This window comes from Macaca mulatta, chromosome 19 (assembly GCF_049350105.2).
Source record: "Macaca mulatta isolate MMU2019108-1 chromosome 19, T2T-MMU8v2.0, whole genome shotgun sequence".
In the NCBI taxonomy this organism is placed as follows: domain Eukaryota; kingdom Metazoa; phylum Chordata; class Mammalia; order Primates; family Cercopithecidae; genus Macaca; species Macaca mulatta.
In genome coordinates this window covers 57,343,709-57,368,038 of record NC_133424.1, presented here as the reverse complement: position 1 = coordinate 57,368,038, position 24,330 = coordinate 57,343,709, and the positions used below count along the sequence as shown (strand labels likewise).

Sequence of the window (24,330 nt, the reverse complement as noted above, 5' to 3'; positions counted from 1 at the left end):
CTCCACCTCCTGGGTTCAAGTGATTCTCCTGCCTCAGCTGACAGAGTAGCTGGGATTACATGTGCCTGCCACCACACCCAGCTAATTTTTGTATTTATTGTAGAGACAGGGTTTCACTGTGTTGGCCAGGCTGGTCTCGAACTCCTGACCTTGTGATCCACCTGCCTCGGCCTCCCAAAGTGCTGGGATTAAAAGAGTGAGCCACTGCGCCTGGCTGTTTCTTGACTTTCTAATAATGGCCATTCTGACTGGTGTGAGATGGTATCTCACTGTTGTTTCGATATGCATTTCTCAATGATCAGTGATGTTGAGCTTTTTTTTCATATGTTTGTTGGTTACACGAATGTCTTCTTTTGAGAAGTGTCTGTTCATGTCCTTTATCCACTTTTTAAGGTTTTTTTTTTCTTGTAAATTTGTTTAAGTTCCTTGTAGCTTCTGGATGTTAGACCTTTGTCAGATTGATAGATTGCAAAAATGTTCTCCCACTCTGTAGGTTGTCTGTTCACTCTGAGGATAGTTTCTTTGGCTGTGCAGAAGCTCTTTGGTTTAATTAGATCCCATTTGTCAATGTTTGCTTTTGCTGCATTGCTTTTGGCAATTTCATCATGAAATCTTTGTAGATATAGACCACATTTTCTTTATCCTCCATTCATCGATAGACACTTAGGTTGATTCCATATCTTTGCTATTGTGAACAGTGCTGCAATAAATATACAAGTGCAGGTGGATATAATGGATATAATGATGTCTTTGCCTTTGGATACTCAGTGGAATCCTGGACCGAATGGTAGTTCTATTTTTAGTTCTTTGAGAAATCTCCATGCTGTTTTCCATACAGGCTGTACTAATTTACATTCCCATCAACAGTGGGTAAGTGGTCCCTTTACTCCGAATCCTCGCCAGCATCTGTTGTTTTTAGACTTTTTAGTAACAGACATTCTGACTGGGGTGAGATGGCACCTCATTGTAGTTTAAATTTGCATTTCTCTGATGATTAGTGATGTTGAGCATTTTTTCATATGTTTGTTGGCTGCCTGTATGTCTTCTTTAGAAAAATGTCTCTTCAGGTCCTTTGCTCATTTTTTACATAGGTTTTTTTTTTTTTCTTACACTACACAATTCACCCATTTAAAGTATACAATTAAGGCTGGGTGCAGTGGTTCACATCTGTAATTCCAGCACTTTGGGAGACCGAAGCGGGTGGGACACTTGAGGTCAGGAGTTCAAGACAAGCCTGGCCAACATGGTGAAACCCTGTCTCTACTAAAAATATAAAAATTAGCCAGATGTGTTCACTTGAACCCAGGAGGCGGAGGTTGCACTGAGCCGAGATTGCGCCACTGCACTCCAGCTTGGGTGACAAAGGGAGACTCTGTCTCAAAAAAAGAAAAAAAGATATAATTTTTTAAATAAAAAAAATACAGTACAATTCAGTGGCTTTAAGTATATTTGGAGTTTTACATCTGTTACTATAATCAGTTTTAGGGTATGATTTTTTGAGACAGGATCTCACTCTGTCCAGGCTGGCGGGCAATGGTGCGATTTCTGCTCACTGCAAACTCTGTCTCTGGAGCTGAAGTGATCCCCCCACCTCAGCCCCCCAAGCAGCTGAGACTACAGGTGCGAGCCACAAAACCTGGCTAATTTTGTATTTTTTGTAGAGATGAGGATTCACCATATTGCTTAGGCTGGTCTTAAACTCCTGAGCTCAAGCGATCCACCTGCCTCAGCCTCCCAAATTGTTAGGATTATGAGCATGAGCCACTGCACCTGGCCTGGGCATTTTTATAATTCCCATAAGTAACCCCTTTACCCATTAAGCAGTCACTTCCCATTCCCCCAGCCACGAATTGACTTTCTGTCTCTGTAGATGTGCCTGTTCTGGACATTTCATGTAACAGACTATGCAGCCTTTGTGTCTGGCTTCTTTCACTTGGCATCCTGTTTTCCAGGTTCATCCATCTGTAACACGTGTTGGTGCTTCACTCTTCTTTAAGGCTCAATAATATTCCACTGCAGGGATGGACCACATTTTGTTTATCTATTCAGCCGCTGATGGGCATTTAGGTTGCTTCGACTTTTTGGTTCTGATGAATAAAGCTACTGGGATCATGCGAGTTCAAGTTTTATTTATTTATTTATTTTTGTAGACGGAGTCTTGCTCTGTCGCCCAGGCTGGAGTGCAGTGAGCTGAGCAAGCTCCGCCTGCTGGGTTTACGCCATTCTCCTGCCTCAGCCTCCCGAGTAGCTGGGACTACAGGCGCCCGCCACCTCGCCCGGCTAGTTTTTTGTATTTTTTAGTAGAGACGGGGTTTCAACGTATTAGCCAAGATGGTCTCGATCTCCGGACCTCGTGATCCGCCCGTCTCGGCATCCCAAAGTGCTGGGATTACAGGCTTGAGCCACCGCGCCCGGCCAATTTTTTTTTTTTTTTTTTCTTTTTTGAGACGGGAGTCTAGCTCTGTCTCCCAGGCTGGAGTGCAGTGGCGCCATCTAGGCTCACTGCAAGCTCTGCCTCCCGGGTTCGCGCCATTCTCCTGCCTCAGGTGCTGGCCACCATGCCCGGCTAAGTTTTTGTATTTTTAGTAGAGACGGGGTTTCACCCGGTTAGCCAGGATGGGCTCTATTTCCTGACCTTGTGATCCGCCCGCCTCGGCCTCGCAAAGTGCTGGGATTACAGGCGTGAGTCACCGCGCCCGGCCACGAGTTCAAGTTTTTATGTGGACGCATGTTTGCAATTCTCACCCTGTCCTTTCATTTCTCAGCCATCCTAAGTGTTTCTTGTCACCTTTTTATTTTTCTGGAGATGGAGTCTTGCTCTGTTGCCTAGGTTGGCCCGATCTCAGCTCACTGCAACCTCCGCCTCTTGGGTTCAAGCGATTCTCCTGCCTCAGCCTCCTGAGTAGCTGGGATTACAGGTGCGAGCTACCATGTCTGGCTAATCTTTGTATTTTTAGTGGAGACCAGATTTCACCATGTTGGTCAGGCTGCTCTCAAACTCCTGACCTCAGGTGATCCATCTGCCTCAGCCTCCCAAAGTGCTGGGATTACAGGCGTGAGCCACTGCGCGTGGCCCATGTTTTCTCACTTTTAATATAAACGAGAACAAGAACAAATCTTCCTCTGCTCTGCACGGCGGTACAGCATGGCGACTGAGTGGCCCACAGTTCATGGGTTTGAATCCTGGCTCTGCGATCTTGTGCAGGTCACTTAACGTCTCTGTGCCTCAGTTTCCACAGCTGTAAAATGAGGTTAATAATAGTGCCTGCGTCCCAAGGGCTGTTATAAAGATTAAAGAATAGCTGTGGAACACTCAGCATAGAGCCCCAGGAAATGAGAGGTCAGTGCTTGCTGAGTAAACATAGGGAGCTCAGTTTAATTACAGGTGGCCTTGGCACTCAGCCTCCAGGCCAGGAAAAGCCCAGGGCACAAGACTCATTTCGAGGGCCAGCGCCACTGCCCAGCTCTGTCTGAGGGAGATGGGCCATGGAGGCGGTGAAAAGGCCCTGGCGTCACACACACAGGAACCCCAGGGAAGACAACCCTAATGAGTAACCCTAATGAGCGGTCGCTGGTGGAAGGCAGTCCCCTTGGGTGGGGATAGGCCGAGGATCTTTGGGTAAGAAGTCATCAGTGAATTATAGCAATACGAGAAAGGAAATTAAAAATAAAATAAGGCCAGGTGCGGTGGCTCACACCTGTAATCCCAGCACTTTGGGAGGCCGAGGCAGGAGGCTCACTTGGGGCCAGGAGTTCGAGACCAGCCTGGCCAACATGGTGAAGCCCCGTCTATACCAAAAATACAAAAATTAGCTGGACGTGGTGGCAGGCACCTGTAATCCCAGCTACTCAGGAGGCTAAGGTGGGAGAATCGCTTGAACCCGGGAGGTGGAGGTTGCAGTGAGCTGAGATCATGCCACTGCACTCCAGCCCGGGCAACAGAGTTAGACTCTGTCTCAAAGAAACTCAAAAGGCTGGGCGTGGTGGCTCACGCCTGTAATACCAGCACTTTGGGAGGCTGAGGCAGGAGGATCACCTGAGGGCAGGAGTTCAAGACCAGCCTGGCCAACATGGTGAACCCCCGTCTATACCAAAAATACAAAAATTAGCTGGACGTGGTGGTGGGCCCCTATATTCCCAGCTACTTGGGAGGCTGAGGAAGGGGAATCGCTTGAACCCAGAGACCTCACCACTGCACTCCAGCGTGGGCGATAGAATGAGACCCTGCCTACCTTAAAAGAAAAAATTTACATTAAAAAAAAGATAATTAAAAAAGAAAAAGCCATCAGCAAAGACCGAAGTGTGACATAAATACATCATCTCCACACAAGTCCCACAACTCAAACTCAGGTGGGTCACTTGGGGGAAAAATGAGGCTTTTCCAGTCCAGAGGGGCCACCCCCACCCACCTTGAGAAAAGAAAAATAGCTCAGATCAGTCTGAACTATGCGAAATGTATCAGGCCCAGGGAGACTGTACAGGGAATAGGGGACTTTGGTCACACACCTCCTCCACCCATGCCCGGGGCAGTGGTTCCTGCCCAGCTGCCCTCCCCATTAGCTTCTTGTTCCTGGAATTTGTGATACAATAGCCAATCAATACCTCCTGTTATCTTTTTTTCAGATCCAGACCTGCAGATACCTTATCCTATTTTAATGTAAATTCTTGGTTAACAATTTAGGAACTCTCTCTTCTTTGGTCCTTAAAAATCCACTTGCAGGCCGGGCGCGGTGGCTCAAGCCTGTAATCCCAGCACTTTGGGAGGCCGAGACGGGCGGATCACGAGGTCAGGAGATCGAGACCATCCTGGCTAACCCAGTGAAACCCCGTCTCTACTAAAAAATACAAAAAACTAGCCGGGCGCGGTGGCGGGCGCCTGTAGTCCCAACTACTCGGGAGGCTGAGGCAGGAGAATGGCGTGAACCCGGGAGGCGGAGCTTGCAGTGAGCTGAGATCCGGCCACTGCACTCCAGCCTGGGCGGCAGAGCGAGACTCCGTCTCAAAAAAAAAAAAAAAAAAAAAAAAAAATCCACTTGCAGACTGGGTGTGGTGGCTCACTGCTGTAATCCCAGCACTTTGGGAGGCCGAGGCAGGCAGATTGCCTGAGGTCAGGGGTTTGAGACCAGCCTGGCCAACATGGCGAAATCCCGTCTCTACTAAAAATATAAACATTAGCCGGGCATGGTGGCGCGTGCCTGTAACACCAGCTATTGGGGGGCTGAGGAAGAAGGATCGCTTGAACCTGGGAGGTGGAGGTTGTAGTGAGCAGAGATTGTGCCACTGCACTCTAGCCTGGGCAACAGAGCGAGACTCCATCTCAAAAAAAAAAAAAAAATAGCTGGGCAAGGTGGCTAGGGCCTATAGTCCCAGCTACTAGGGAGGCTGTGGCAGGAGGATCACTCAAGGCTGGGAGCCCAAGAAACTGATGCTGCAGTGAGCCATGATCACACTGCACTCCAGACTGAGTGACAGAGTGAGACCCTGTCTCACAAAGAAAAAAGTCCACTTGTAATTACAGCTAGTCAAAGGGTTTATTCGGAGCAACTCGAATCCACACTCCCGGGTGGCCATCCTCAAGCTTTAGGCTTCAATAAACTCTGTACTTAATCATATTTTCTGAATCTCATTATTTAAGGCTGACACCCTTTCCAGCTGGCAACCTTGTTTCCAAGCCCAACTTCCTCCATCTATAAAATGGGGATGTTTCAGCCTCCCTCCAGGGTCCCTGTGACAGTTCCATGGAAGGACTTGCTCATGGGGGATCTTCACGGGGCTTGGCCCAGGTGAGCAGAGCAGTGGCGGTCAGCCTCCTGTTGCAGGCCAGATCTGGCTGTGGCGCATGTTTGCTTTGGCCCACAGAGTGTTATTTCAGATGGGAAGTAGCGGCCCACACAGAAAGGCCTGGAGATTGCTGTCTAAAGCACCAGACAGAAGTCCGGATACGTGGCTCCTGGGAGCAACAGCTGACTGGGGCTGAGGAAGGACAACCCCCCTCCCACAGGGCACTCCCTTCCGGCTCTACTCAAAATACAAAAATTAACCGGGTGTGGTGACACACACCTGTAATCCCAGCTACTCGGGAAGGTTGAGGCAGAGTTATCACCCAGGTGCTGCGACTTATCACCCGCCTGGCCCCCAGAGACACTGAGGTTGGAATCAGGGTTGTTAAGGGCTCTGGCCCCTTCCTAGTTGGGCAAGCAGGGAAGGCCACTCAATGAGGGTCAAGGAAAGCCATTTGGGCCTGTGTGAACTGCAGAGACAGCAAAGTAGGCTGGGGCCTAGGAGGTTAGCTTCCTCTTTGCGGTAAGTGGGAGCCGTTGAGGGTTCTTCAAATGGAGAATGACTTTGCTTCTTCCAAAGAGGTCTGAGGGGAAGGTGGTGGGCTGAGCAGAAATAGATGACCAGACAGCAAAATGACACAAAAAAGGTGGCAGTGAAAAGAACAAGAGGTTAAGACTGAGACTGAGCGTTGGGGAGGAAGATAACAGGTCTTAGGATTTATTTTTTTGAGACAGAGTCTTTCTCGCTGTATCACCCAGGCCAGAGTGCAGTGGCGCCATCTTGGCTCACTGCAACCTCCGCCTCCCGGGTTCAAGCAATTCTGCCTCAACCTCCTGAGTAGCTGGGATTACAGGTGTGTGTCACCACACTCGGTTAATTTTTGTATTTTGAGTAGAGACGGGGTTTCACCATCTTGGCCAGGCTGGCCTTGAACTCCTGACCTCAGGTGATCCGCCCACTTTAGCCTCCGAAAGTGCTGGGATTACAGGCGTGAGCCACTGTGCCTCACCAGGATTTAAAATTTTAAAATGGAAGGGATTTGGTAGTAGGGAGAGAGGGAGGGATCAGGAAAAGGCAGAACCTGGAAGAATCTGGCCATTCTTTCACATCTTATAGGTCAAATCCAAAAAACTAATAGTTACTCAACAAACAGATCCTGGGTGCTAGAGGGTCTGCCCTCTCCAGCCCCGAGGTTTGTCTGTGTTATCCCCTACTGTATCCCCAGCACCTACAACAGGGCCTAGCATATAGTAGGTGCTCAATAAACACTGCCAAGTGAATGAATGGCATCTGAGCACTACTGGCTTTGGAGGATTAAAACAAAAAAACCACTTTAGGCTGGGGGCGATGGCTCATGCCTGTAATCCCAGAACTTTGGGAAATCAAGGTGGGTGGATCACTTGAGGCCAGGAGTTCGAGACCAGCCTGGCCGACATGGTGAAACCCTGTCTCTATTAAATATACAAAAATTAGCTGCATGCCTGTAATTCCAGCTATTTTAGGGAGAGTCGTTTGAACTCAGGAGGTGGAGGTTGCTGTGAGCCGAGAATGGGCCACTGCACTCCAGCCTGGGTGACAGAGTGAGGACCCTGTCTCAAACAAACCCACCACTTTTAACTTCTTGTGGGGCACACTCCTCGGAGGGTTCTTTTACCCCCAGATACTCCACCTCAGCTGCCACCTCCTCTCCCCTCCCTGGCTGGCTGCTCTTCCGCCCTTTCGCCCTTTTATGTTTTCTGTCTGCATAGTGCTTCTCACCATCTCACACACTAGATATGTCACATCCTCCTGGAAACCGACTGCCAGTGCCATGAGGGCAGGGATCTTCTGTCTGTTTTGCTCACACCTGTACCCTCAGCATCTACAAGAGAGATTGGTACCTAGTAGATGTTCAATATTTGCTGAATGAATGAATGAACCAAGCTCTAAAATCCCATTGCTGCCAGGTGCAATGGCTCACGCCTGTAATCCCAGCACTTTGGGAGGCCCAGGCAGGCAGATCACCTGAGGTCAGGAGTTTGAGAACAGCCTGACCAACATGGTGAAACTAAAATACAAAAAATCTACTAAAAATACAAAACTTAGCCGGGCATGGTGGCGGGTCCCCGTAATCCCAGCTATTCGGGAGGCTGAGGCAGGAGAATCACTTGAACCTAGCAGGCAGAGGCTGTATTGAGCTGAGATTATAGCACTGCACTCCAGCCTGGGGGACAGAGGGAGATTCTGTCTCAAAAAAAAAAAAAAAAAAAAAAAAGGGCCAGGCGCGGTGACTCATGCCTGTAATCCCAGCACTTTGGGAGGTCGAGGCGGGCGGATCACAAGGTCAGGAGGGCTAACACGGTGCAATCCCATCTCTATTAAAAATACAAAAATTAGCTGGGCAAGGTGGCGGGCACCTATAGTCCCAGCTACTCGGGAGGCTGAGGCAGGAGAATGGTGTGAACCTGGGAGGCAGAGCTTGCAGTGAGCCGAGATCGCGCCACTGTACTCCAGCCTAGGCGACAGAGCGAGATTCTGTATCAAAAAAAAAAAAAAAACCTATTGCTGTAAGTTCCCCATTCTGAGTTTCTAATTCCAAATGAATGAACAGGATAGTTCAGGCCCTGTGGGGTTAACAGTCCTTTTTTTTTTTTTTTTTTTGAGATAGGATCTCACTCCGTTGCTCAGGGTGGAGTGCAGTGGTGTGATCTGAGCGTGCTGCATGCAGCCTCAACCTCCTGGGCTCAAGCAATCCTCCCACGTCAGCCTTCGGAGTAGTTGGGACTACAGGCGGGCACCACCATACTTGACTAATTAAACAAAAATCTATTTTGTAGAAAGGGGGTTTCACTGTTTGTTGCCCAGGCTGTTCTCAAACTCCTGGACTCAAGCAATTCCTCTTGCCTTGGCTTCCCAAAGTGCTTGGATTACAGGCGTGAGCCACTGCGTCCTGCCTACAGTCCATTTTTAAGGCATTTTCACCTCTTTCTCTCTCACACAAAATGGACTTGTGATAGATCACAAGCAATCTATCAGGAAACCCTGACACCTCCTTTTTTTGAAATTTATCTATTTAGACCACCTCTGATGCCTCCCCAGTCCCTGCCCTGGTCTAATCCACTGCCACTTTCCACCTGGAGGACTGCAGTTGTCCTTGTGGTCTGTTCCTATGCACAGCCAGAGGGATCCCGCTAGAAACTGCAGCAGAACACGCCCTCCTCTGCACAGAGCCCTCAGGAAACAAGCCCAAGTCTTTTCTGTGTTTTTTCTTTTCTTTTTTTTTTTTTTTTTGAGACAGAGTGTTGCTCTGTCTGCGTCTCCTGCCTTAGCCTCCTAAGTAGCTGGGATTACAGGTGCCCGCTACCATGTCTCAAAAAAAAAAAAAAAAAAAAGAAAGAAAGAAAAAACCCTACAGGCCGGGTGCAGTGGCTCACCTGAGCTCAGGAGACCAGCCCGGGCAACACAGTAAAAGCCCGTCTCTACTAAAAATACAAAAATTAGCTGGGCAGTGTGACACCAACCTGTAATCCCAACTACTTGGGAGGCTGAGGCACGAGAATCGCTTGAACCCGGGAGGCGGAGGTTGCAGTGAGCTGAGATGGTGTCACTGTACCAGCTTGGATGACAGAGTGAGACAGTGAGACACTTGCCAGCTTGGGCAACAGAGTGAGACTCTCGTCTCAAAGAAAAAAAAAAAAAAGAGAAAGAGCCCTCAGTGGGGCAGGGGTCTGGGGGAAGAGGCGCCACGATCAGGGCAGGGGCTATGGGGATGGAGGAGGGCTAGACTGGAAACACTCAGAACTTGGAATGGGAGAGCGGGACCAGCGGTGAGGGTGACAGGGAGAAGCTGGGAGGGTAGGGACTTGGAGGCTGACAGGCTGTAGAGGTAAGGGGGACAGGGGTGAGGGCCGCTGCCCAGACGCTCTGTGTGTCAGGTGGGGGCAAGGGAGATACAGCCAGGAGGATGGCCGGCCTGGAGTGAGCCCCCACCGTCCAGCACACTGCTAGGCAAGGGCTGTGCCGTGAACTTGGCCAGGACATGGCCAGCACCATAGCTGGGGGACTGTGGCCATGGGAACACCAGCCTCCCTCAGTGTCACTGGGCAAGCCAGACTGGTGACAGCTTCATGAGGTGTGAGCTGGGTCCCCAGATACACTTCCTCTCCCTGTGGACTGCACCTACAGGCTTCCTGTGGTGGCAGAGTGGAGGCTGTCCAGGGCGTGGTGTGAGCCCATGGGAGAACTATGGGGACAGACACAGCTTGAGACCCCGAGATCCATAGGTGGGTAGGCCAAGGCAGCGAGGAGGGTGCAGAGTGACTTATGGAACCCTGGAGGAGAGGCTGGGGGCTTGGACTCCCGGGCCTGAGAAAGGAGGGGGCTGGGCGCCTGGATTCCTGGGTCTGAGGGAGGAGGAGCTAGAGGCCTAGACTCCTGGGTCTGAGGGAGGAGGGGACTGAAGCTGGACCCCTGGGTCTGAGGGAGGAGAGATGGTGGCCTGGACTCCTGGGTCTCAGGGAGGAGGGGCTGGGGCCTAGACTCCTGGGTCTGAGGGAGGAGGGATGGTGGCCTGGACTCCTGGGTCTGAGGGAGGAGGGATGGGGGCCTGGACTCCTGGGTCGGAGGGAGGAGGGGCTGGGGGCCTGGACTCCTGGGTCTGAGGGAGGAGGGATGCAGGCCTGGACTCCTGGGTCTGAGGGAGGAGGGATGCGGGCCTGGACTCCTGGGTCTGAGGGAGGAGGGATGGGGGCCTGGACTCCTGGGTCTGCGAGAGGAGGGGCTGGGACCTGGGCTCCTGGGTCTGAGGGAGGCGGGGCCTGAGGCTGGACACCTGGGTCTATGGGAGGAGAAGTTGGGCTCTTGGACTCCTGCGTGGCTGGCTCCCCAGGGCCTGGCTTCCCCCACAGATCTATAAAGCACAGCGACCCACCTTCCTATGGCAAGGCGCGTTGGGACTAGAGCAGACCCTTGAAGGCCAGAGGCTTTGAGTACTGGCCTCAGCTGCTGCCTCAGCTACCTTGTTAGTTAATTAATTGCATTAATCACAGTGCCCACCCCCCACAGCGGAAATCCGGGAGCTGGTTTGGGGGGTGAGCAGCGGCTGTAGCAGCCAGGATGTAGGGCTGTCTGCGCCTGGATTTCTGCAGCTGCCCCCTGGCCTCTAATCTGTGTGTTTTGTTTTGTTTTTTGAGATAGGATCTTGCTTTGTTGCCCAGGGTGGAGTACAGTGGTGTGATCTCAGCTCACTGCAGCTTCAACCTTCCTGGCTCATGCGGATCCTCCCACTTCAGCCTTCCAAGTAGCTGGGACTATAGGCGCACACCATCACCTTTGGCTAATTTTTAAACTTTTTGCAGAGACAGAATTTCGCCATGTTGCCCAGGCTGGTCTTGAACTCCTGAGCTCAAGTGATCCACCTGCCTGGGCTTCCTAGAGTGCTGGGATTACAGGCGCAAGCCACCGTGCCCGGCTTCTTGAAAGTCTTTTTTTTTTTGAGACGGAGTCTAGCTCTGTTGCCCAGGCTGGAGTGCAATGGCCGGATCTCAGCTCACTGCAAGCTCTGCCTCCCGGGTTCACGCCATTCTCCTGCCTCAGCCTCCCGAGTAGCTGGGACTACAGGCGCCCGCCACCTCGCCCGGCTAATTTTTTTTTGTATTTTAGTAGAGACGGGGTTTCACCGTGTTAGCCAGGATGGTCTCGATCTCCTGAACTCGTGATCCGCCCGTGTCGGCCTCCCAAAGTGCTGGGATTACAGGCTTGAGCCACCGCGCCCGGCCCTTGAAAGTCTTTTAATGGTCTCCCTGCTGTCTCTTAGCGTCTCTTATCTGTGTCTTCCAGGGTCTCTTCTCTCTCTCTCTGTGTCTAGTTCTTAGGGTCCCTGTCCCTCTGTGTCTCGAATTCCCAGGGTCTCTCTTGGGATCTCTGTTACTGTTTTCTCTTTTGAGACAGCATCTTGCTCTGTGGCCCAGGCTGGAATGCAGTAGTGCAATCAGGGCTCACTGCAGCCTTGAACTCGGTTCAGGGATTCTCCTGTGTCAGCCTCCCAAAGTGCTGGAATTACTGGTATGAGCCACTGTGCCTGGCCTCTGTCACTCTTATCCGTGTCTCCCAGAGTCTCTGGTCTCCGTTCTGTGCCTCTCATATTCTCTGTCTCTTTGTAATGGCTTTATTAAGACATTATTCCCATACTATACAATCTACCCATTTAAAGTGTACAGTTCAGTGGCTTTTGTATATTCAGAGTTGGCCATCCAACACTCGAGCAATTATAGAACATTTTCATTAGCCCAAGAAGATACCCCGTCCCCCTTAGTGACTCTCTTCCTCTTTCCTCTGTATGTCTGACATTTCTGGTCTCTTTCTCTGTCTGGGTCTCCCTATCTCTGGAACCTGGCTCTCTGCCTTGATTCCTGGGGCTCTCCTCTCCCAAGACTTCTGGTCTACGTCTCTAAGAGTGTCTGTTTCTGTCTCTGACCGTGGGGTCTCCCTGCCTCCGGGGTCTCCAGTGCCCTGTCTCCCCACACCTTCTCACAGCCTGGCCCATCTCGCTGGGCCCCCACTTCTCCTCCCCTTCCTGCTCCATTTGTCAGCATTGCTGGGACATTAAAAATGTAACAGCATCCCAGGCAGGGGCGGGGGAGCTGGCCCATGTGCCCAGCTCCTTGTCCCCAGCTCCCTGTCCCTCCTGTGTTCATCACTCCCTGTGGCCCCCACATATCGCTGGCCTTGAGGCCCCCTGTACACTGACCTCCCTGGGTCACGGCACCTCTGCTCTTCCACAGCTGGAGTCTTTGGGGCTCCCTGCCTGTCACCAAACCCCTTTCCTTTTGTTGTCCCTGCCTTCATCTGGTATCTATGTCTATCTCCCTTCCCCCACCCTCCTCTGTCCCAGTCCCATTCCAGTGTCTTTCCGCCTCATCCTGTGATGGTATTTCACCTCCCCTCCATCCTCCGGTTCCATTCCTAGATGTGTCTCTGACCCCATTCCTAAATCTGTGTCTGACCGCTTCCCTCTACTGGCCTCTGTCACCATCCTTGTAGCTCCAGCCTCTCTATATACCCACCCCCCCACTTCTCTGCCCAGTCCCCCTTCCCTAATGAGAGGAGACAGCCAGGCTGCTGTCCCTCTGCTCCCCTCCCCCTCCACTACATGGGGCTGCCTGGCGGACATGGACACATGGATGGGCAGGGAAGGAAGCTGGGGGAGGGGAGACGGCCCAGCTGGGGGCCCAGGTGGTGCACCCACATTCCTTGAGGAGGCCAAGCAGTGAAGGCAGTGCAGCTAGAGAGGTATACAGAGAAGGATGGAGAGGAGAGAGAGAGATGGAGGGGAAGAGAGAAAGAGCTTGGAGAGGGATGGAGAAAGAGAGGGTGAGAAACGAAGAGAGATGAAGAGGGGGAAAGAAAGTGAGGGAATAAGGAAAACAGCGAGGAGGAGGGGAGAGAGAGATTTGGAGTGAGCACGTGCCAGTCAGCCAGCCAGCAGACCACAGAGGCGAAGGATGGGGGGGGTGGTCAGGAAAAGGGTCGATAGCTCCTTCCCCAGGTGCTAAGAGCTTTCACAGGGAATCAGTGGGGCCTTGGAGCCTTCCGGATGGTCCGCAGGGAACGGATTGTTATCTCAGTTTTTTTTACCAGGGAGGAAATGGAAACTCAGAGGCACTTCCTGGAGCCCACCCAGTGAGGGGCTCTGAAGAACCGGAGCCCGGCTTCCCCGGGACCTGCTGTGAGACCTTGAGAAGCCAGCTTGCCTTTGCTGAGCCTGTTTCCTCATCTGTAAGATGGAAACAGAAACAGGACCTGTCTCCCAGGGCAAGCTGGAGCCTTCCGTGAGATCATGCACCAAGCCAACAGTAGGTTCAGGGTCTGGTGGGTTCGGAGAATTCACCCAGAGGTGCCAGTTCTGATCTTACCTCTCTATTTCTGCCTGAAGGGAGAGGCAAGGGATTGACGGGGAGTCCCCAGCTCTAGGTCAAAGCTGGGAGGCCAGTGAGAGCCATCCTGGGGCAAATGAGGCCAGAGAGGTGGCCGGGGTTCCCCCAAGATCCCCCTGAGCTCTTTTTTTTTTTTTTTTTTTTTTTGAGACGGAGTCTCGCTCTGTCGCCCAGGCTGGAGTGCAGTGGCCGGATCTCAGCTCACTGCAAGCTCCGCCTCCCGGGTTCACACCATTCTCCTGCCTCAGCCTCCCGAGTAGCTGGGACTACAGGCGCCCGCCACCTCGCCCGGCTAGTTTTTTGTATTTCTTAATAGAGACGGGGTTTCACCGTGTTAGCCAGGATGGTTTCGATCTCCTGACCTCGTGATCCGCCCGTCTCGGCCTCCCAAAGTGCTGGGATTACAGGCTTGAGCCACCGCGCCCGGCCCCCCCTGAGCTCTTTTCTGCGCAAACCCTCGGGAAAGTCTAGCATCCCAGAGTTTGTCGCTGGGAATACACAGCCGGGTCACCTGCAAGGGGCGGGGCCAGTGCCTCTTTCAAGGGTTCCCTCCCAGCCCCTCCCTCCCCAGGGGGGCCGCTCTCCTCCCCTAATGGGGTGGATGGAAGGACGCCAGGGGGTCCAAGGCATCCCAGTGGGAGGGACGGGGGGGGGGGGCGGGGGGGGAATAAGGGCGGCGGCTCCACTCGTCCACCTCCTGCTACGGCTCTGAGGACAAAGGCGCCACCAGAAGATAAATAAGGTCCCGAAACCGGGAGTCCGGAACACGGAGCCAGGAGCGCCCGCCCCGCCCCTCCCTGGCTCGGCGAGAGTGAAACCAGGAAAACTTCCCCGGCGACGTCTCCGTCGCCCCCGACCATTCACAGGGAAAGGGAGGGGGCTCGCAGCCTCTGGGACTCGGGGCCTCCCGTTCTATCCGGGACTCAGGCGACTGAGACTCCAGCCTCAAGACAGAGCCTTCGACCCTTGATCATATCTGGAGCCCAAGAGACGGGAACCGCAGCTCGCACTTCTATTTGGATCTCAGAAGACGTTCCTCTGCCCACAATTAAGTCTGAAGCTCACGATATCGAGTCTCCTGTCCCCCCAGTTCTGCCGGGAACCCAGAAAACGAAGCCCCCTGCCCACAATTAAATCCAGAATCTACAAGTTTGATCCTCTCTCGCCCCCAGTTTTACCTATATCCCAGTTAGACGTAGCGCCTAGCCTCCATTCTACCAGGGACCCAGAAGACGGAGCCCCTGGCCCCTGATTTTTCTGGAGTCCACGGAGTCAGAGCCCCCAACTCCCTGAGGTTTGGGGTTGGAGCTCCGAGCTCAGGCCCTTCCCACTAAGTCGCTAGAACTCTTATCCTTCGCCCTCCAAGGGACCCGAATCAGGTCCCCTTGTCCTCAGTTCTCTCCGGGCCTCAGACGCCCAAGCCGAGAAGAAGGAAAAATGGGGGAGGGGGTGGTCTCGCCTCTTCCTCCAGACCCTACTGCGGGAGGTGGGGGGAACATTCCCCACATTCCTGAGACGGGTAGAGGAGATAGAGACCCAGATCCGGGGTGAACTGCTCGGCGCGGGGTGGGGAGGGGGCGCCAGGCCTTCCTCGGATTTAACTCTTTCGGCGCGGGAATCCGAGAAAGGGGGAGGGGGACAGACAAGCCGGCGTAGGATGGGCAGTTGGATTAAGAAGGATGGGGGTGGTGGTGAGAGAGATGCAGAGAGGAGGGGTCAGAGTCTCCTCGAGAGAATCGGACATGTAGGGGGTCGGAGTCGGGGGGGCCAGCCAGGAAGGGGACACGGGAGAGGGGGCTCGGGGAGCCGGGGGTGGGCGGGGAAGGTGCTCGGCTTCCCCAATTCGGAAGGTAAGGGAGGAGGGGGTCCGCGCGGGGGCAGGGGGCCGTCCGCTCGTCTCACCGGTTTTCCGGAGCAGCAGCAGCAGCAGCGGCCACAGCAGCGGCGTCGGCGGCGATCTCGACGGCAGGAGGGCAACGGCCCGGGCCATGGAGGGCCCGGGAGGGGACTGGGCCCGGGCGGAGGCCCGCGGGCCACTCTGTGGGGGCCGATAGGCTGGGCGGGCGAGTAGGTGCCTGTGGGGCTCCGGCTCCGGCTCCGGGCCGGTTCCCGCCGCGCTCTAGCCTCCCTGTTCTGCTCTCCCGGCCCAGCTCTCCCGCCCGGCTCGGCACCCCCGGCCCCTCGCTCAGCTCCGGCGGTTCGAACCCGCTGACGTCACAGGATCTACCCGCTGCTCCCCCGAGCCGAGTCGACCCCGGCTCCGGCCCCGCCCCCTCCTGGCGTTCTGACCCGCCCCCTGGATTCCACGCCTGTTCCTCCACGGGATTCCATTCTCGCTCCTCCCCAGGATTCTAAGGTCGCCCCTGCCACAGAATTCTGTCTCTGTCTGCTCCCAGCGATAAGCCACGCCCCCTAAGGTCTAGCCACGCCCCCTCTGCTCCGGAGTAGGTCCCGCGCCCCGCCCCCTGCCCCCAGCCTGCAGGCCGCCTCACCAAGGTCTTGCCACGCCCCCTTAGGACCTTCCAGCCGACTCCGCCCCCGCGAAGCCCCGCCCCCACCAGCCCCGCCCCTCGCCCTAGCCTTAGTTCGCCCGGTCTCTTAGCTCAGTCCGTCCTGGCCTCAGTTCTGCCCACAGTTCGAATCTTGCCCTTTCTTGCCTGCCCGGGTCCTCTCACCACAGTTGCCTGACGCACGTGGGGCCTTACGGTCCTGACCCCACCACGTCCTGGTTGTGCGACCTCCCCGCAGGTCGCGCCCATCGCTCTGAGCCTGTCTCCCGTACCCTCGTGCGTTTCTAATCTTTGCCCTGGACTCTAGGTGTCGCTGCACTCGTTTCTTTCTGGATTTCTCTGTCTCTCTTAGGTGTCTTTGTGTCTCTCCCTCTCTTTGGGTCTTCCTCTCTGTCCCCTTATTTTTGCCTCTCTGGGTCTTTCGGTCCTCATGCTTCGGTATCGCTCTCTTTCTGGTCTTCCTTTATCGGTCACTCTTTCTTTCTTTTCTTTCCTTCCTTCTTTCTTTCTTTCTCTTCCTTTTTTTAAATAAAAGAGACGGGGCGGGGGACAGCGGGTGGGTCTCACTGTGTTGCTGAGGCTGGCCTCAAGCGATCCTCCCGTCTCGGTCTCCCAAGATGCTGGGATTACAGGCATGAGCCACCGCACCGGCCTGTCTGTCATTGTTTCTGGGTCACTTGGTCCCTATGTCTCTTTCCGTCCTTTGACTGTCTCTGTGCCTCTCTGTCTCTTGTGTTTCTCTCTCCGTCTCTATCTCTGCGCCTCTCTATCTCTGTGCTTCTCTGTCTCTGTCTGTGTGTCTCTCTCTGTCTCTATCTGTGTCTCTCTGTCCCTGTTTCTGTCTCTGTGTCTCCCTCTCGGCGTCTCTTATCTCTGCGTGCGAGTCTCTCTCGCTATCTCTCCGTCCCTGCTCTGTTCTCTGCGTCCTTCCCTCCTTACCTCCCTGCGCGCCCTGGTCCTCCCCTCCCACACCTGCTCCGTACCGCCTTCTCACCGCAGCCACCCGCCAGGGGGCAGCAGAGACCGGCCCCCGCGCTGCGGTGGCCCGGCCGAGCTGGGTGGGGCTGGGCTCCAGTCAGGCCTTCGGACCTGGTCCCTCCCCGCGTCCTTGTCCCACTTCCCCTATCTCCCCAGCCTCCTCGCGTCTTTGTGTCTCTCGCTCAGACTCGGGCCCTTTGTCTCTCCCCGGCGGCTCGCCCTCCTCCCTGCCCCCACCTACCTCTTCGCATTCTTTGGGCTGCCCAGGGGGAGCTGCTGAGGCCGCGCCGCGGGGCGGGGTGAGGGCGGGAAGCGGGAGGCCTGGGGGAGGGGGTGCCACTGAGCTCCAGCCTGGGCCCAAGTTCCTTCCAGGCCAGTAGGCGCCGAGCTGCTCAGCTGGAGGCAGGTGCTTCGGGGCTTCTTGCCCTAGCAAGAGGACCACCTGGGCTCGCCCTCCCTTCTACCTGCCACACCTGGGCTTTCCTACCCAGAAGGACTAGGTTTCAAGTATCAGAGGCTGTTATCTCTCCGCGTTCAAGTCTTAGTTATGATACTATTTATTTATTTATTTATTTATTTATTTATTTATTTGAGACGGAGTCTCGCTTTGTCGCCCAGGCTGGAGGGCAGTGGTGCGATCTCGGCTCACTGCAACCTTCGCCTCCTGGGTTCAAGCGATTCTCCCACCTCAGCCTCCTCCTGAGCAGCTGAGATTACAGGCGCGCGCCACCACGCCCGGCTAATTTTTGTATTTTTAGTAGAGACAGGGTTTCACCATGTTGGTCAGGCTGGTCTCAAACTTCTGACCTCGTGATCCACCCGCTTTGATACTATTAATACATGTAGTCAGTGTTTACCATGTGCCAAGCACTGATCTAAGTGCACTGCGAATATTGTCTCATATAAGCAATGCAGCGCCCTGGGCAATAGGAAACTGAAGCAGAGAGATGAAGTGACTCACTGAGTTACAAAATGGCAGAGCCAAGGCAGGGCGCCGTGGGTGACGCCTGTAATCCCAGCACTTTGGGAGGCTGGAGCTGGTGGATCACTTGAGTTCAGGAGTTCGAGACGAGCCTGGCCAATATGGTGAACCCCTGTCTCTGCTCGGGAGGCTGAGGCAGGATAATCGCTTGAACCCAGGAGATGGAGTTTGCAGTGAGCTGAAATCGCACGACTGCACTCCAGCCTGGCAACAGAGTGAGACTCCGTCTAAAAAAAATGAAATAAAAATTAAAAATAAATAAAAAAAACAAAATGGCAGAGTCAGAGCTGACTCTTCTAAGCACCTTATTTCTCTTAGTTCCTCACAGGGATCCCATGAAGGGGACACCATGGTGATCCCCACTTCACTGAAAAGTTAACTGAGGCCCAGGGTGGTTATTTGCCCCAAGCCACCCAGCAAAGATACATAGCAGGCTGGGTGCTTCTTTTGGGCCCGGATGGTCTGTGCTCTTTTTGTTTTTGAGACGGAGTCTGGCTCTGTCACCTAGGCTGCAGTGCAGTGGCACAGTCAATCTTCACTCACTGCAACCTCCGTCCCCCAGGTTTAAGTGATTCTCCTGCCTCAGCCTCCTAAGTAGCTGGGATTACAGGTGCGCACCGCCACGCCCGGCTAATTTTTGTATTTTTAGTAGATAAGGGGTTTCTCCATGTTGGTCAGGCTGGTCTCGAACTCCTGACCTTGTGATCTGCCCACATTGGCCTCCCAAAGTGCTGGGATTACAGGCGTGAGCTACTGCACCCGGCCAGTCTGTGCTCTTAACCTCCATGCCATGTGAACTCCAGATAGCTTGTGTCTCAGGCTTGGCACAAGCTGGGTGTGAGGATGGCTGGACAAATAAGTGCACACAGCCTCCTACTCGGGAGGCTGAGGTGGGAGGATCACCTGAGCCCAGGGCGGTTGAGGCTGCAGTGAGCTGTGATTGAGCCACTGCACTCCAGCCTGGGAGACAGAGAGAGAGTTTGTCTCTAAAATAAATAAATACACAAATAGGCCTGGCGCAGTGGCTCATGTCTGCAATCCCAGCACTTTGGGAGGCCAAGGCTGGCAGATCACTTGAGCTTAGGGGTTCGAGACAAGCCTGGCAGCATGGTAAAACCCCATCTCAAATATATATATATAAAATAATAAAATAAAACAGTAAAATAAATAAGCGTGCTTAATTTATGTATTTAATTTTGAGGCAGGGTTGTGCTTTGTCACCCAGGTTGGAGTGTAGATCTTGGCTCCCTGTAACCTCAAACTTCCCAACTCAAGGGATCCTCTGCCTCAGCTTCCTGAGTACCTGGGACTACAGGCATGTGCCACCATGCTTGGTGCATTTTTTTTTTTTGAGACAGAGTCTCTGCTCTGTCGCCCATACTGGAATGCAGTGGTGCGATCTCAGCTCACTGCAAGCTCTGCCTCCCCGGGTTCACGACATTCTCCTGCCTCAGCCTCCCTAGTAGCTGGGACTACAGGTGCCCGCCACCACACCCAGCTAATTCTTTGTATTTTTAGTAGAGATGAGGTTTCACCATCTTAGCCAGGATGGTCTTGATCTCCTGACCTCGTGATCCACCCGCCTCGGCCTCCCAAAGTGCTGGGATTACAGGTGTGAGCCACCGCGCCTGGCTGCTCGGTGCATTTTTAAATGTTTTATAGAATTTGATTCTCGCTTTGTTGCCCAGGCTGGTCTTGAACTCCTGCCCTCAAGTGGTCCTCTCAGCCTCCCAAAGTGCTGGGATTACAGGTGTGAGCCATCGTGCCTGGCAATAAATGTGCTTTAGATCTCTCTGGCCTTCTCTCTCAATCTGAGGCCAGGTTAGTGGGCCAAGACCTCTGGGTTTTAGTGCCAGCCTTGGTACTAACTTGCTTTCAGAATCCTGGGACCCCTGTTTCTCCAATGAACAAAATAACCAGTCCCCAGTGAGTCTTCTTCTAAGAATTCTCTCCAGCACCTCCTTTCTCCTGGCCTACCAATGAGTGGGCTTAGCTCTCTCCTGGCTGTTCTTTGTGAGCAGGGGTGAGCCCAGGAAGAAAGCCCCAGGAGGCTGGGCATGGTGGCTCAAGCCTGTAATCCTAGCACTTTGGGAGGCTGAGACAGATGGATCACCTGAGGTCAGGAGTTTGAGACCAGCTTGGCCAACATGGTGAAACCCCGTCTCTACTAAAAATATAAAAAATAGCGGGATGTGGTGGCGGGCGCCTATAATCCCAGCTACTTGGGAGGCTGAAGCCAGAGAATCGCTTGAACCTGGGAGGCGGAGGTTGCAGTGAGCCAAGACTGCGCCACTGCACTCCAGCCTGGGCGGCAGAGCAAGTCTCTGCCAAAAAAATTTTTAAAAATCCCAGAGGTGTAGGGTGGAGTTTCACATCCTTGGGTCACAAGCATGAGGCTGAGCACCAAGTTTGTTGACAAATGACTAGGTGGGTTCCACGCCCGCCTGGGGAGTTGACTTTTAGGGTCAAGGAGTCCCAGAGGTGGCACTTCACTGAAGAGCCATAACCACTAGGAGATAGGGGCATAGGTAGGAGCAAATGCTTCCTGATGGAGCTATGGAGCTGATGTCAAGTATTTTACCTGCCTGGCAACCTCTCCTTTCTTTTAGCAGCAGTGGCCCCCCAACCACTTCCTCCCCTCGGTCTTTTTTTTTTTTTTAATTAAGACAGGGTCTCACTCTGTCGCTCAGGCTGCAGTGTAGTAACATTACCACGGCTCACTGCAGCCATGACCTCCCTGGCTTGGGATCCTTCCATGTCAACTTCCTGAGCAGCTGGGACTACAGGCATGTGCCACTATGCCTCGCTAATTTTTCTATTTTTTTTGTAGAGATGGGTTTTTGCCTTGTTGCCCAGGCTGGTCTTAAACTCTTGGCCTCAAGCAATTTGCCCGCCTCGGCCTCCCAGAGTGCTGGAATTACAAACATGGGCTACCATACCCGGGTCTTATTCTGAGATAGGGTCACGCTCTGTTGGCCAGACTGCAGTGCAGTGGTGCAATCATGGCTCGTTGAAGCTTCCACCTCCCAGGCTCAAGTGATCCTCCCGCTTCAGCCTCCCAAGTGGCTGGGACTATAGGCATTCGCCACTGTGCCAGAATAATTTTTATTTTTATTTTATTTTTATCTGATACAGAATATCGATCTGTTGCCCAGGCAGGCTGTGTTGGAACCGAACTGTCGATTCCCTCCTGGGCAGGGGTCGCCGCGAAGGATCACCGACACGAGATTCACAGCAGAGAGTTATTTATTACTAGCGCGCTAGGGTCCCAAGCTCTAAGTTGGCCCTGGGACCCCGAGTGCTTGTTACAGGTTGTTTATATAGGCAAACACAAGTTCAAACACAGCTTAAGGCGCGAAATTCAAACAAAGCTTTAGGCGCGTGGTAATTGGGTCTAGCTATGGCCTGAGCAAGGTGTCTTGTTCTAATTGGTTAGAGCAGGACCTTATGAGGTTTTTTCTTGGAGTTGCTGATTCCGGGAACTCCGAGGCAGGGTGGGACCCCCGGAATTGGCAGGGTGGGACCCCATGAGGTTGTTTCCCGGAATTGGCAGGGTGGGACCCTATCGAGGCAGGGTGGGACCCTATCCAGAGCCACCTGGTGTTAATTTTTTCTATATGAGGCCTAGTTTCTAAATTTTATGAGGCCTAGTTTCAGCTGGAATAAAGTGGTGTGATTTCGGCTCACTGAAACCTCCGCCTCCTGGGTTCAAGTGATTCTCCTGCCTCAGCCTCCCAAGTAGCTGGGACTACAGGTTTGGGCCACGACACCGGGCTATGTTTGCAGTTTTATTAGAGATGGGGTTTCTCCACATTGGCCAGGCTTGTCTTGAACTCCTGACCTCAAGTGGTTTGCCTGCCTTAGCCTCCCAAAATGCTGGGATTACAGTCGTAAGCCACCGCACTTGGCCCCCTAGACTCATCTTTTGACTTTTTTGTAGAGACAGGCTCTCACTAGGTTGCCCAGGCTGGTCTTGATCTCCTAGGCTCAAGCAATTTTCCTGCCTTGGCCTCCCAAACTGCTGGGATTACAAGCATGAGACATGACTCCCGGCACATATATATATGACTATATATATAAGACTATATATATATATAGGCATTTGCAATCAAATATAACCTTATTAATACAATCTATACCCCCAAAAATCTGTACATGTCTGGGAGATGCACAGAGCTTTGTAAATTTCCAAGGGCAGGGAAAGGAGGGGCTGGTGGTGAAAGCTTTCAGAATTCTTCAGGATGTCCAGGCTTTGAAGAATAGGCAAGTTTTGTCATAGCGCAGGATATGGGGAAGGACATTCCAGGTAGGAGGGTGGTGAGAGCAGGAGCGGGGGATGTGTGTGAGGGGCAGGATCTTAGAAGGTCCTGAAGGCCAGCTGAAGGGCGGCTCATGCTCTGGGAACCACAGAAGGTGAAAGAGCAAGGGTGGTTTACTACCTGCTTGTCTTTACTTCCTGGAACCCCAGATCCTGAGGTTCACTCCTCCCCCTTTCCTATTGCCCTAGGCCTTTGTGATGTAGGCTGGAGTTTCAACCCTTGGGAAGAGGGGTCATACTGAGGTGGGCCCAGGCTGTCATCTCTATGCAAATTCCCTGGGATGCCATGCAGATGAGGGACCTTATGCAAATGTATGCCCTCCTGGTGGGGCAGGCTGGGACCCTCCACTCATTAACTTGGGGACCAGTGGATGGAGAACCCTTTCCTCTTCTCTTTCCCTTCCTGCTAACCATCTGTTCACTCGCCATCCAACTACCCAGACCCCGACACTAATGTCTGCCTTTAGAGTCGTATCTCTGTATGTGGTCCCTGCCCTGGACTAAGGGAACGTCTGTATTTTATTTTATTTTATTATTTTATTTTATTTTATTTTATTTTATTTTATTTTATTTTTGAGACGGAGTCTCGCTCTGTCACCCAGGCTGGAGTGCAGTGGCGCAATCTCTGCTAACTGCAACCTCCGCCTCCTGGGCTCACGCCATTCTCCTGCCTCAGCCTCCCGAGTAGCTGGAACTACAGGCGTCTGCCACCATGCCATCTAATTTTTTGTATTTTTAGTAGAGACAGGGTTTCACCATGTTAACCAGGATGGTCTTGATCTCCTGACCTTGTGATCCGCCCGCCTTGGCCTCCCAAAGTGTTGGGATTATAGGCGTGAGCCACTGCGCCCGGCCTATTTATTTATTTATTTATTTTTGAGATGAAGTCTCGCTCTTGTCCCCCAGGCTAGAGTGCAATGGCACGATCTCGGCTTACTGCAACCTCTGCCTCCCAGGTTCAAGCAATTCTCCTGCCTGAGCCTCCTGAGTAGCTGGGATTACAGGCGCCTGCCACCACACCCAGCTAATTTTTGTATTTTTAGTAGAGACGGGGTTTCACCATATTGGCCAGCCTGGTCTCGAACTCCTCACCTCAGGTGATCTGCCTGCCTCGGCCTCCCAAAGTGCTGGGATTACAGGCGTAAGCCACTGTGCCTGATCTTTGTTTTTTTTTGAGACAGAGTCTCGCCCTGTCCCCTAGGCTGGAGTGCAGTGGCAGGATCTTGGCTTTGCTGCAACCTCCGCCTCCCGGGTTCAAGCAATCCTTGTGTCTCAGCCTCCTGAGTAGCTCGGATTACAGGCGCATGCCACCATGCCTGGCTAATGTTTGTCTTTTTTTTTTTTTGTATAGATGGGGTTTTACCATGTTGCCCAGGCTAGTCTTGAACTCCTGACCTCAGGTGATCTGACTGCCTCGGCCTCCCAAAGTGCTGAGATTACAGGTGTGAGCCACCATACCTGGCCTAAGGCAACCTTTTTGCTTTTCTCTGTGTCTCTTTGTCTTTCCTTAGATAATCACAATAATTAACATGTACTGCACATGGACTCTGTGCCAGGCTTTGTACTAAATACTTCCCTTGTTATCTCATGAAATTCTCCCTTCCATCCTCTGATCCTGTGTGCGTTTGCTGTATATTTTTTAAAGGGAATTTTCAATTCTGCTATATAGGGAACAAGAGCCCTACAAATAAGGACACAGACAGATGAAATGAAGGATGGATATTAAGAGGCAACTCAAGCCGGGCGCCGTGGCTCATGCCTGTAATCCCAGCACTTTGGGAGGCCAAGACGGGTGGATCACGAGGTCAGGAGATCAAGACCATCCTGGCTAACATGGTGAAACCCCGT

At 53.0% G+C, this 24,330-nt stretch overlaps 1 protein-coding gene and 1 long non-coding RNA gene across 5 annotated transcripts in view; one reads left to right on the top strand and one right to left on the bottom strand.

Moving 5' to 3' along the window:
* NECTIN2 (nectin cell adhesion molecule 2) overlaps positions 1 to 15,919 on the bottom strand; it is a 43,552-nt gene extending 27,633 nt beyond the window's left edge. For 3 of the 4 annotated variants that reach the window (XR_013408650.1, XM_077976402.1, XM_028838459.2), the window contains exon 1: positions 15,597 to 15,919. Coding sequence is in view for 3 of the 4 variants with exons in the window: in XM_077976402.1 (XP_077832528.1) it covers positions 15,597 to 15,684 (88 nt within the window). In the remaining variant the exon portion in view is untranslated. 4 annotated transcript variants of the gene reach the window in all.
* Positions 2,420 to 12,358, top strand: LOC144337180 (uncharacterized). Its single transcript, XR_013409913.1, has 4 exons — positions 2,420 to 2,821; positions 6,232 to 6,550; positions 10,062 to 11,240; positions 11,546 to 12,358. It is a non-coding gene; the product is annotated as an uncharacterized LOC144337180 (long non-coding RNA).
* Positions 15,920 to 24,330: the final 8,411 nt, after the last annotated feature.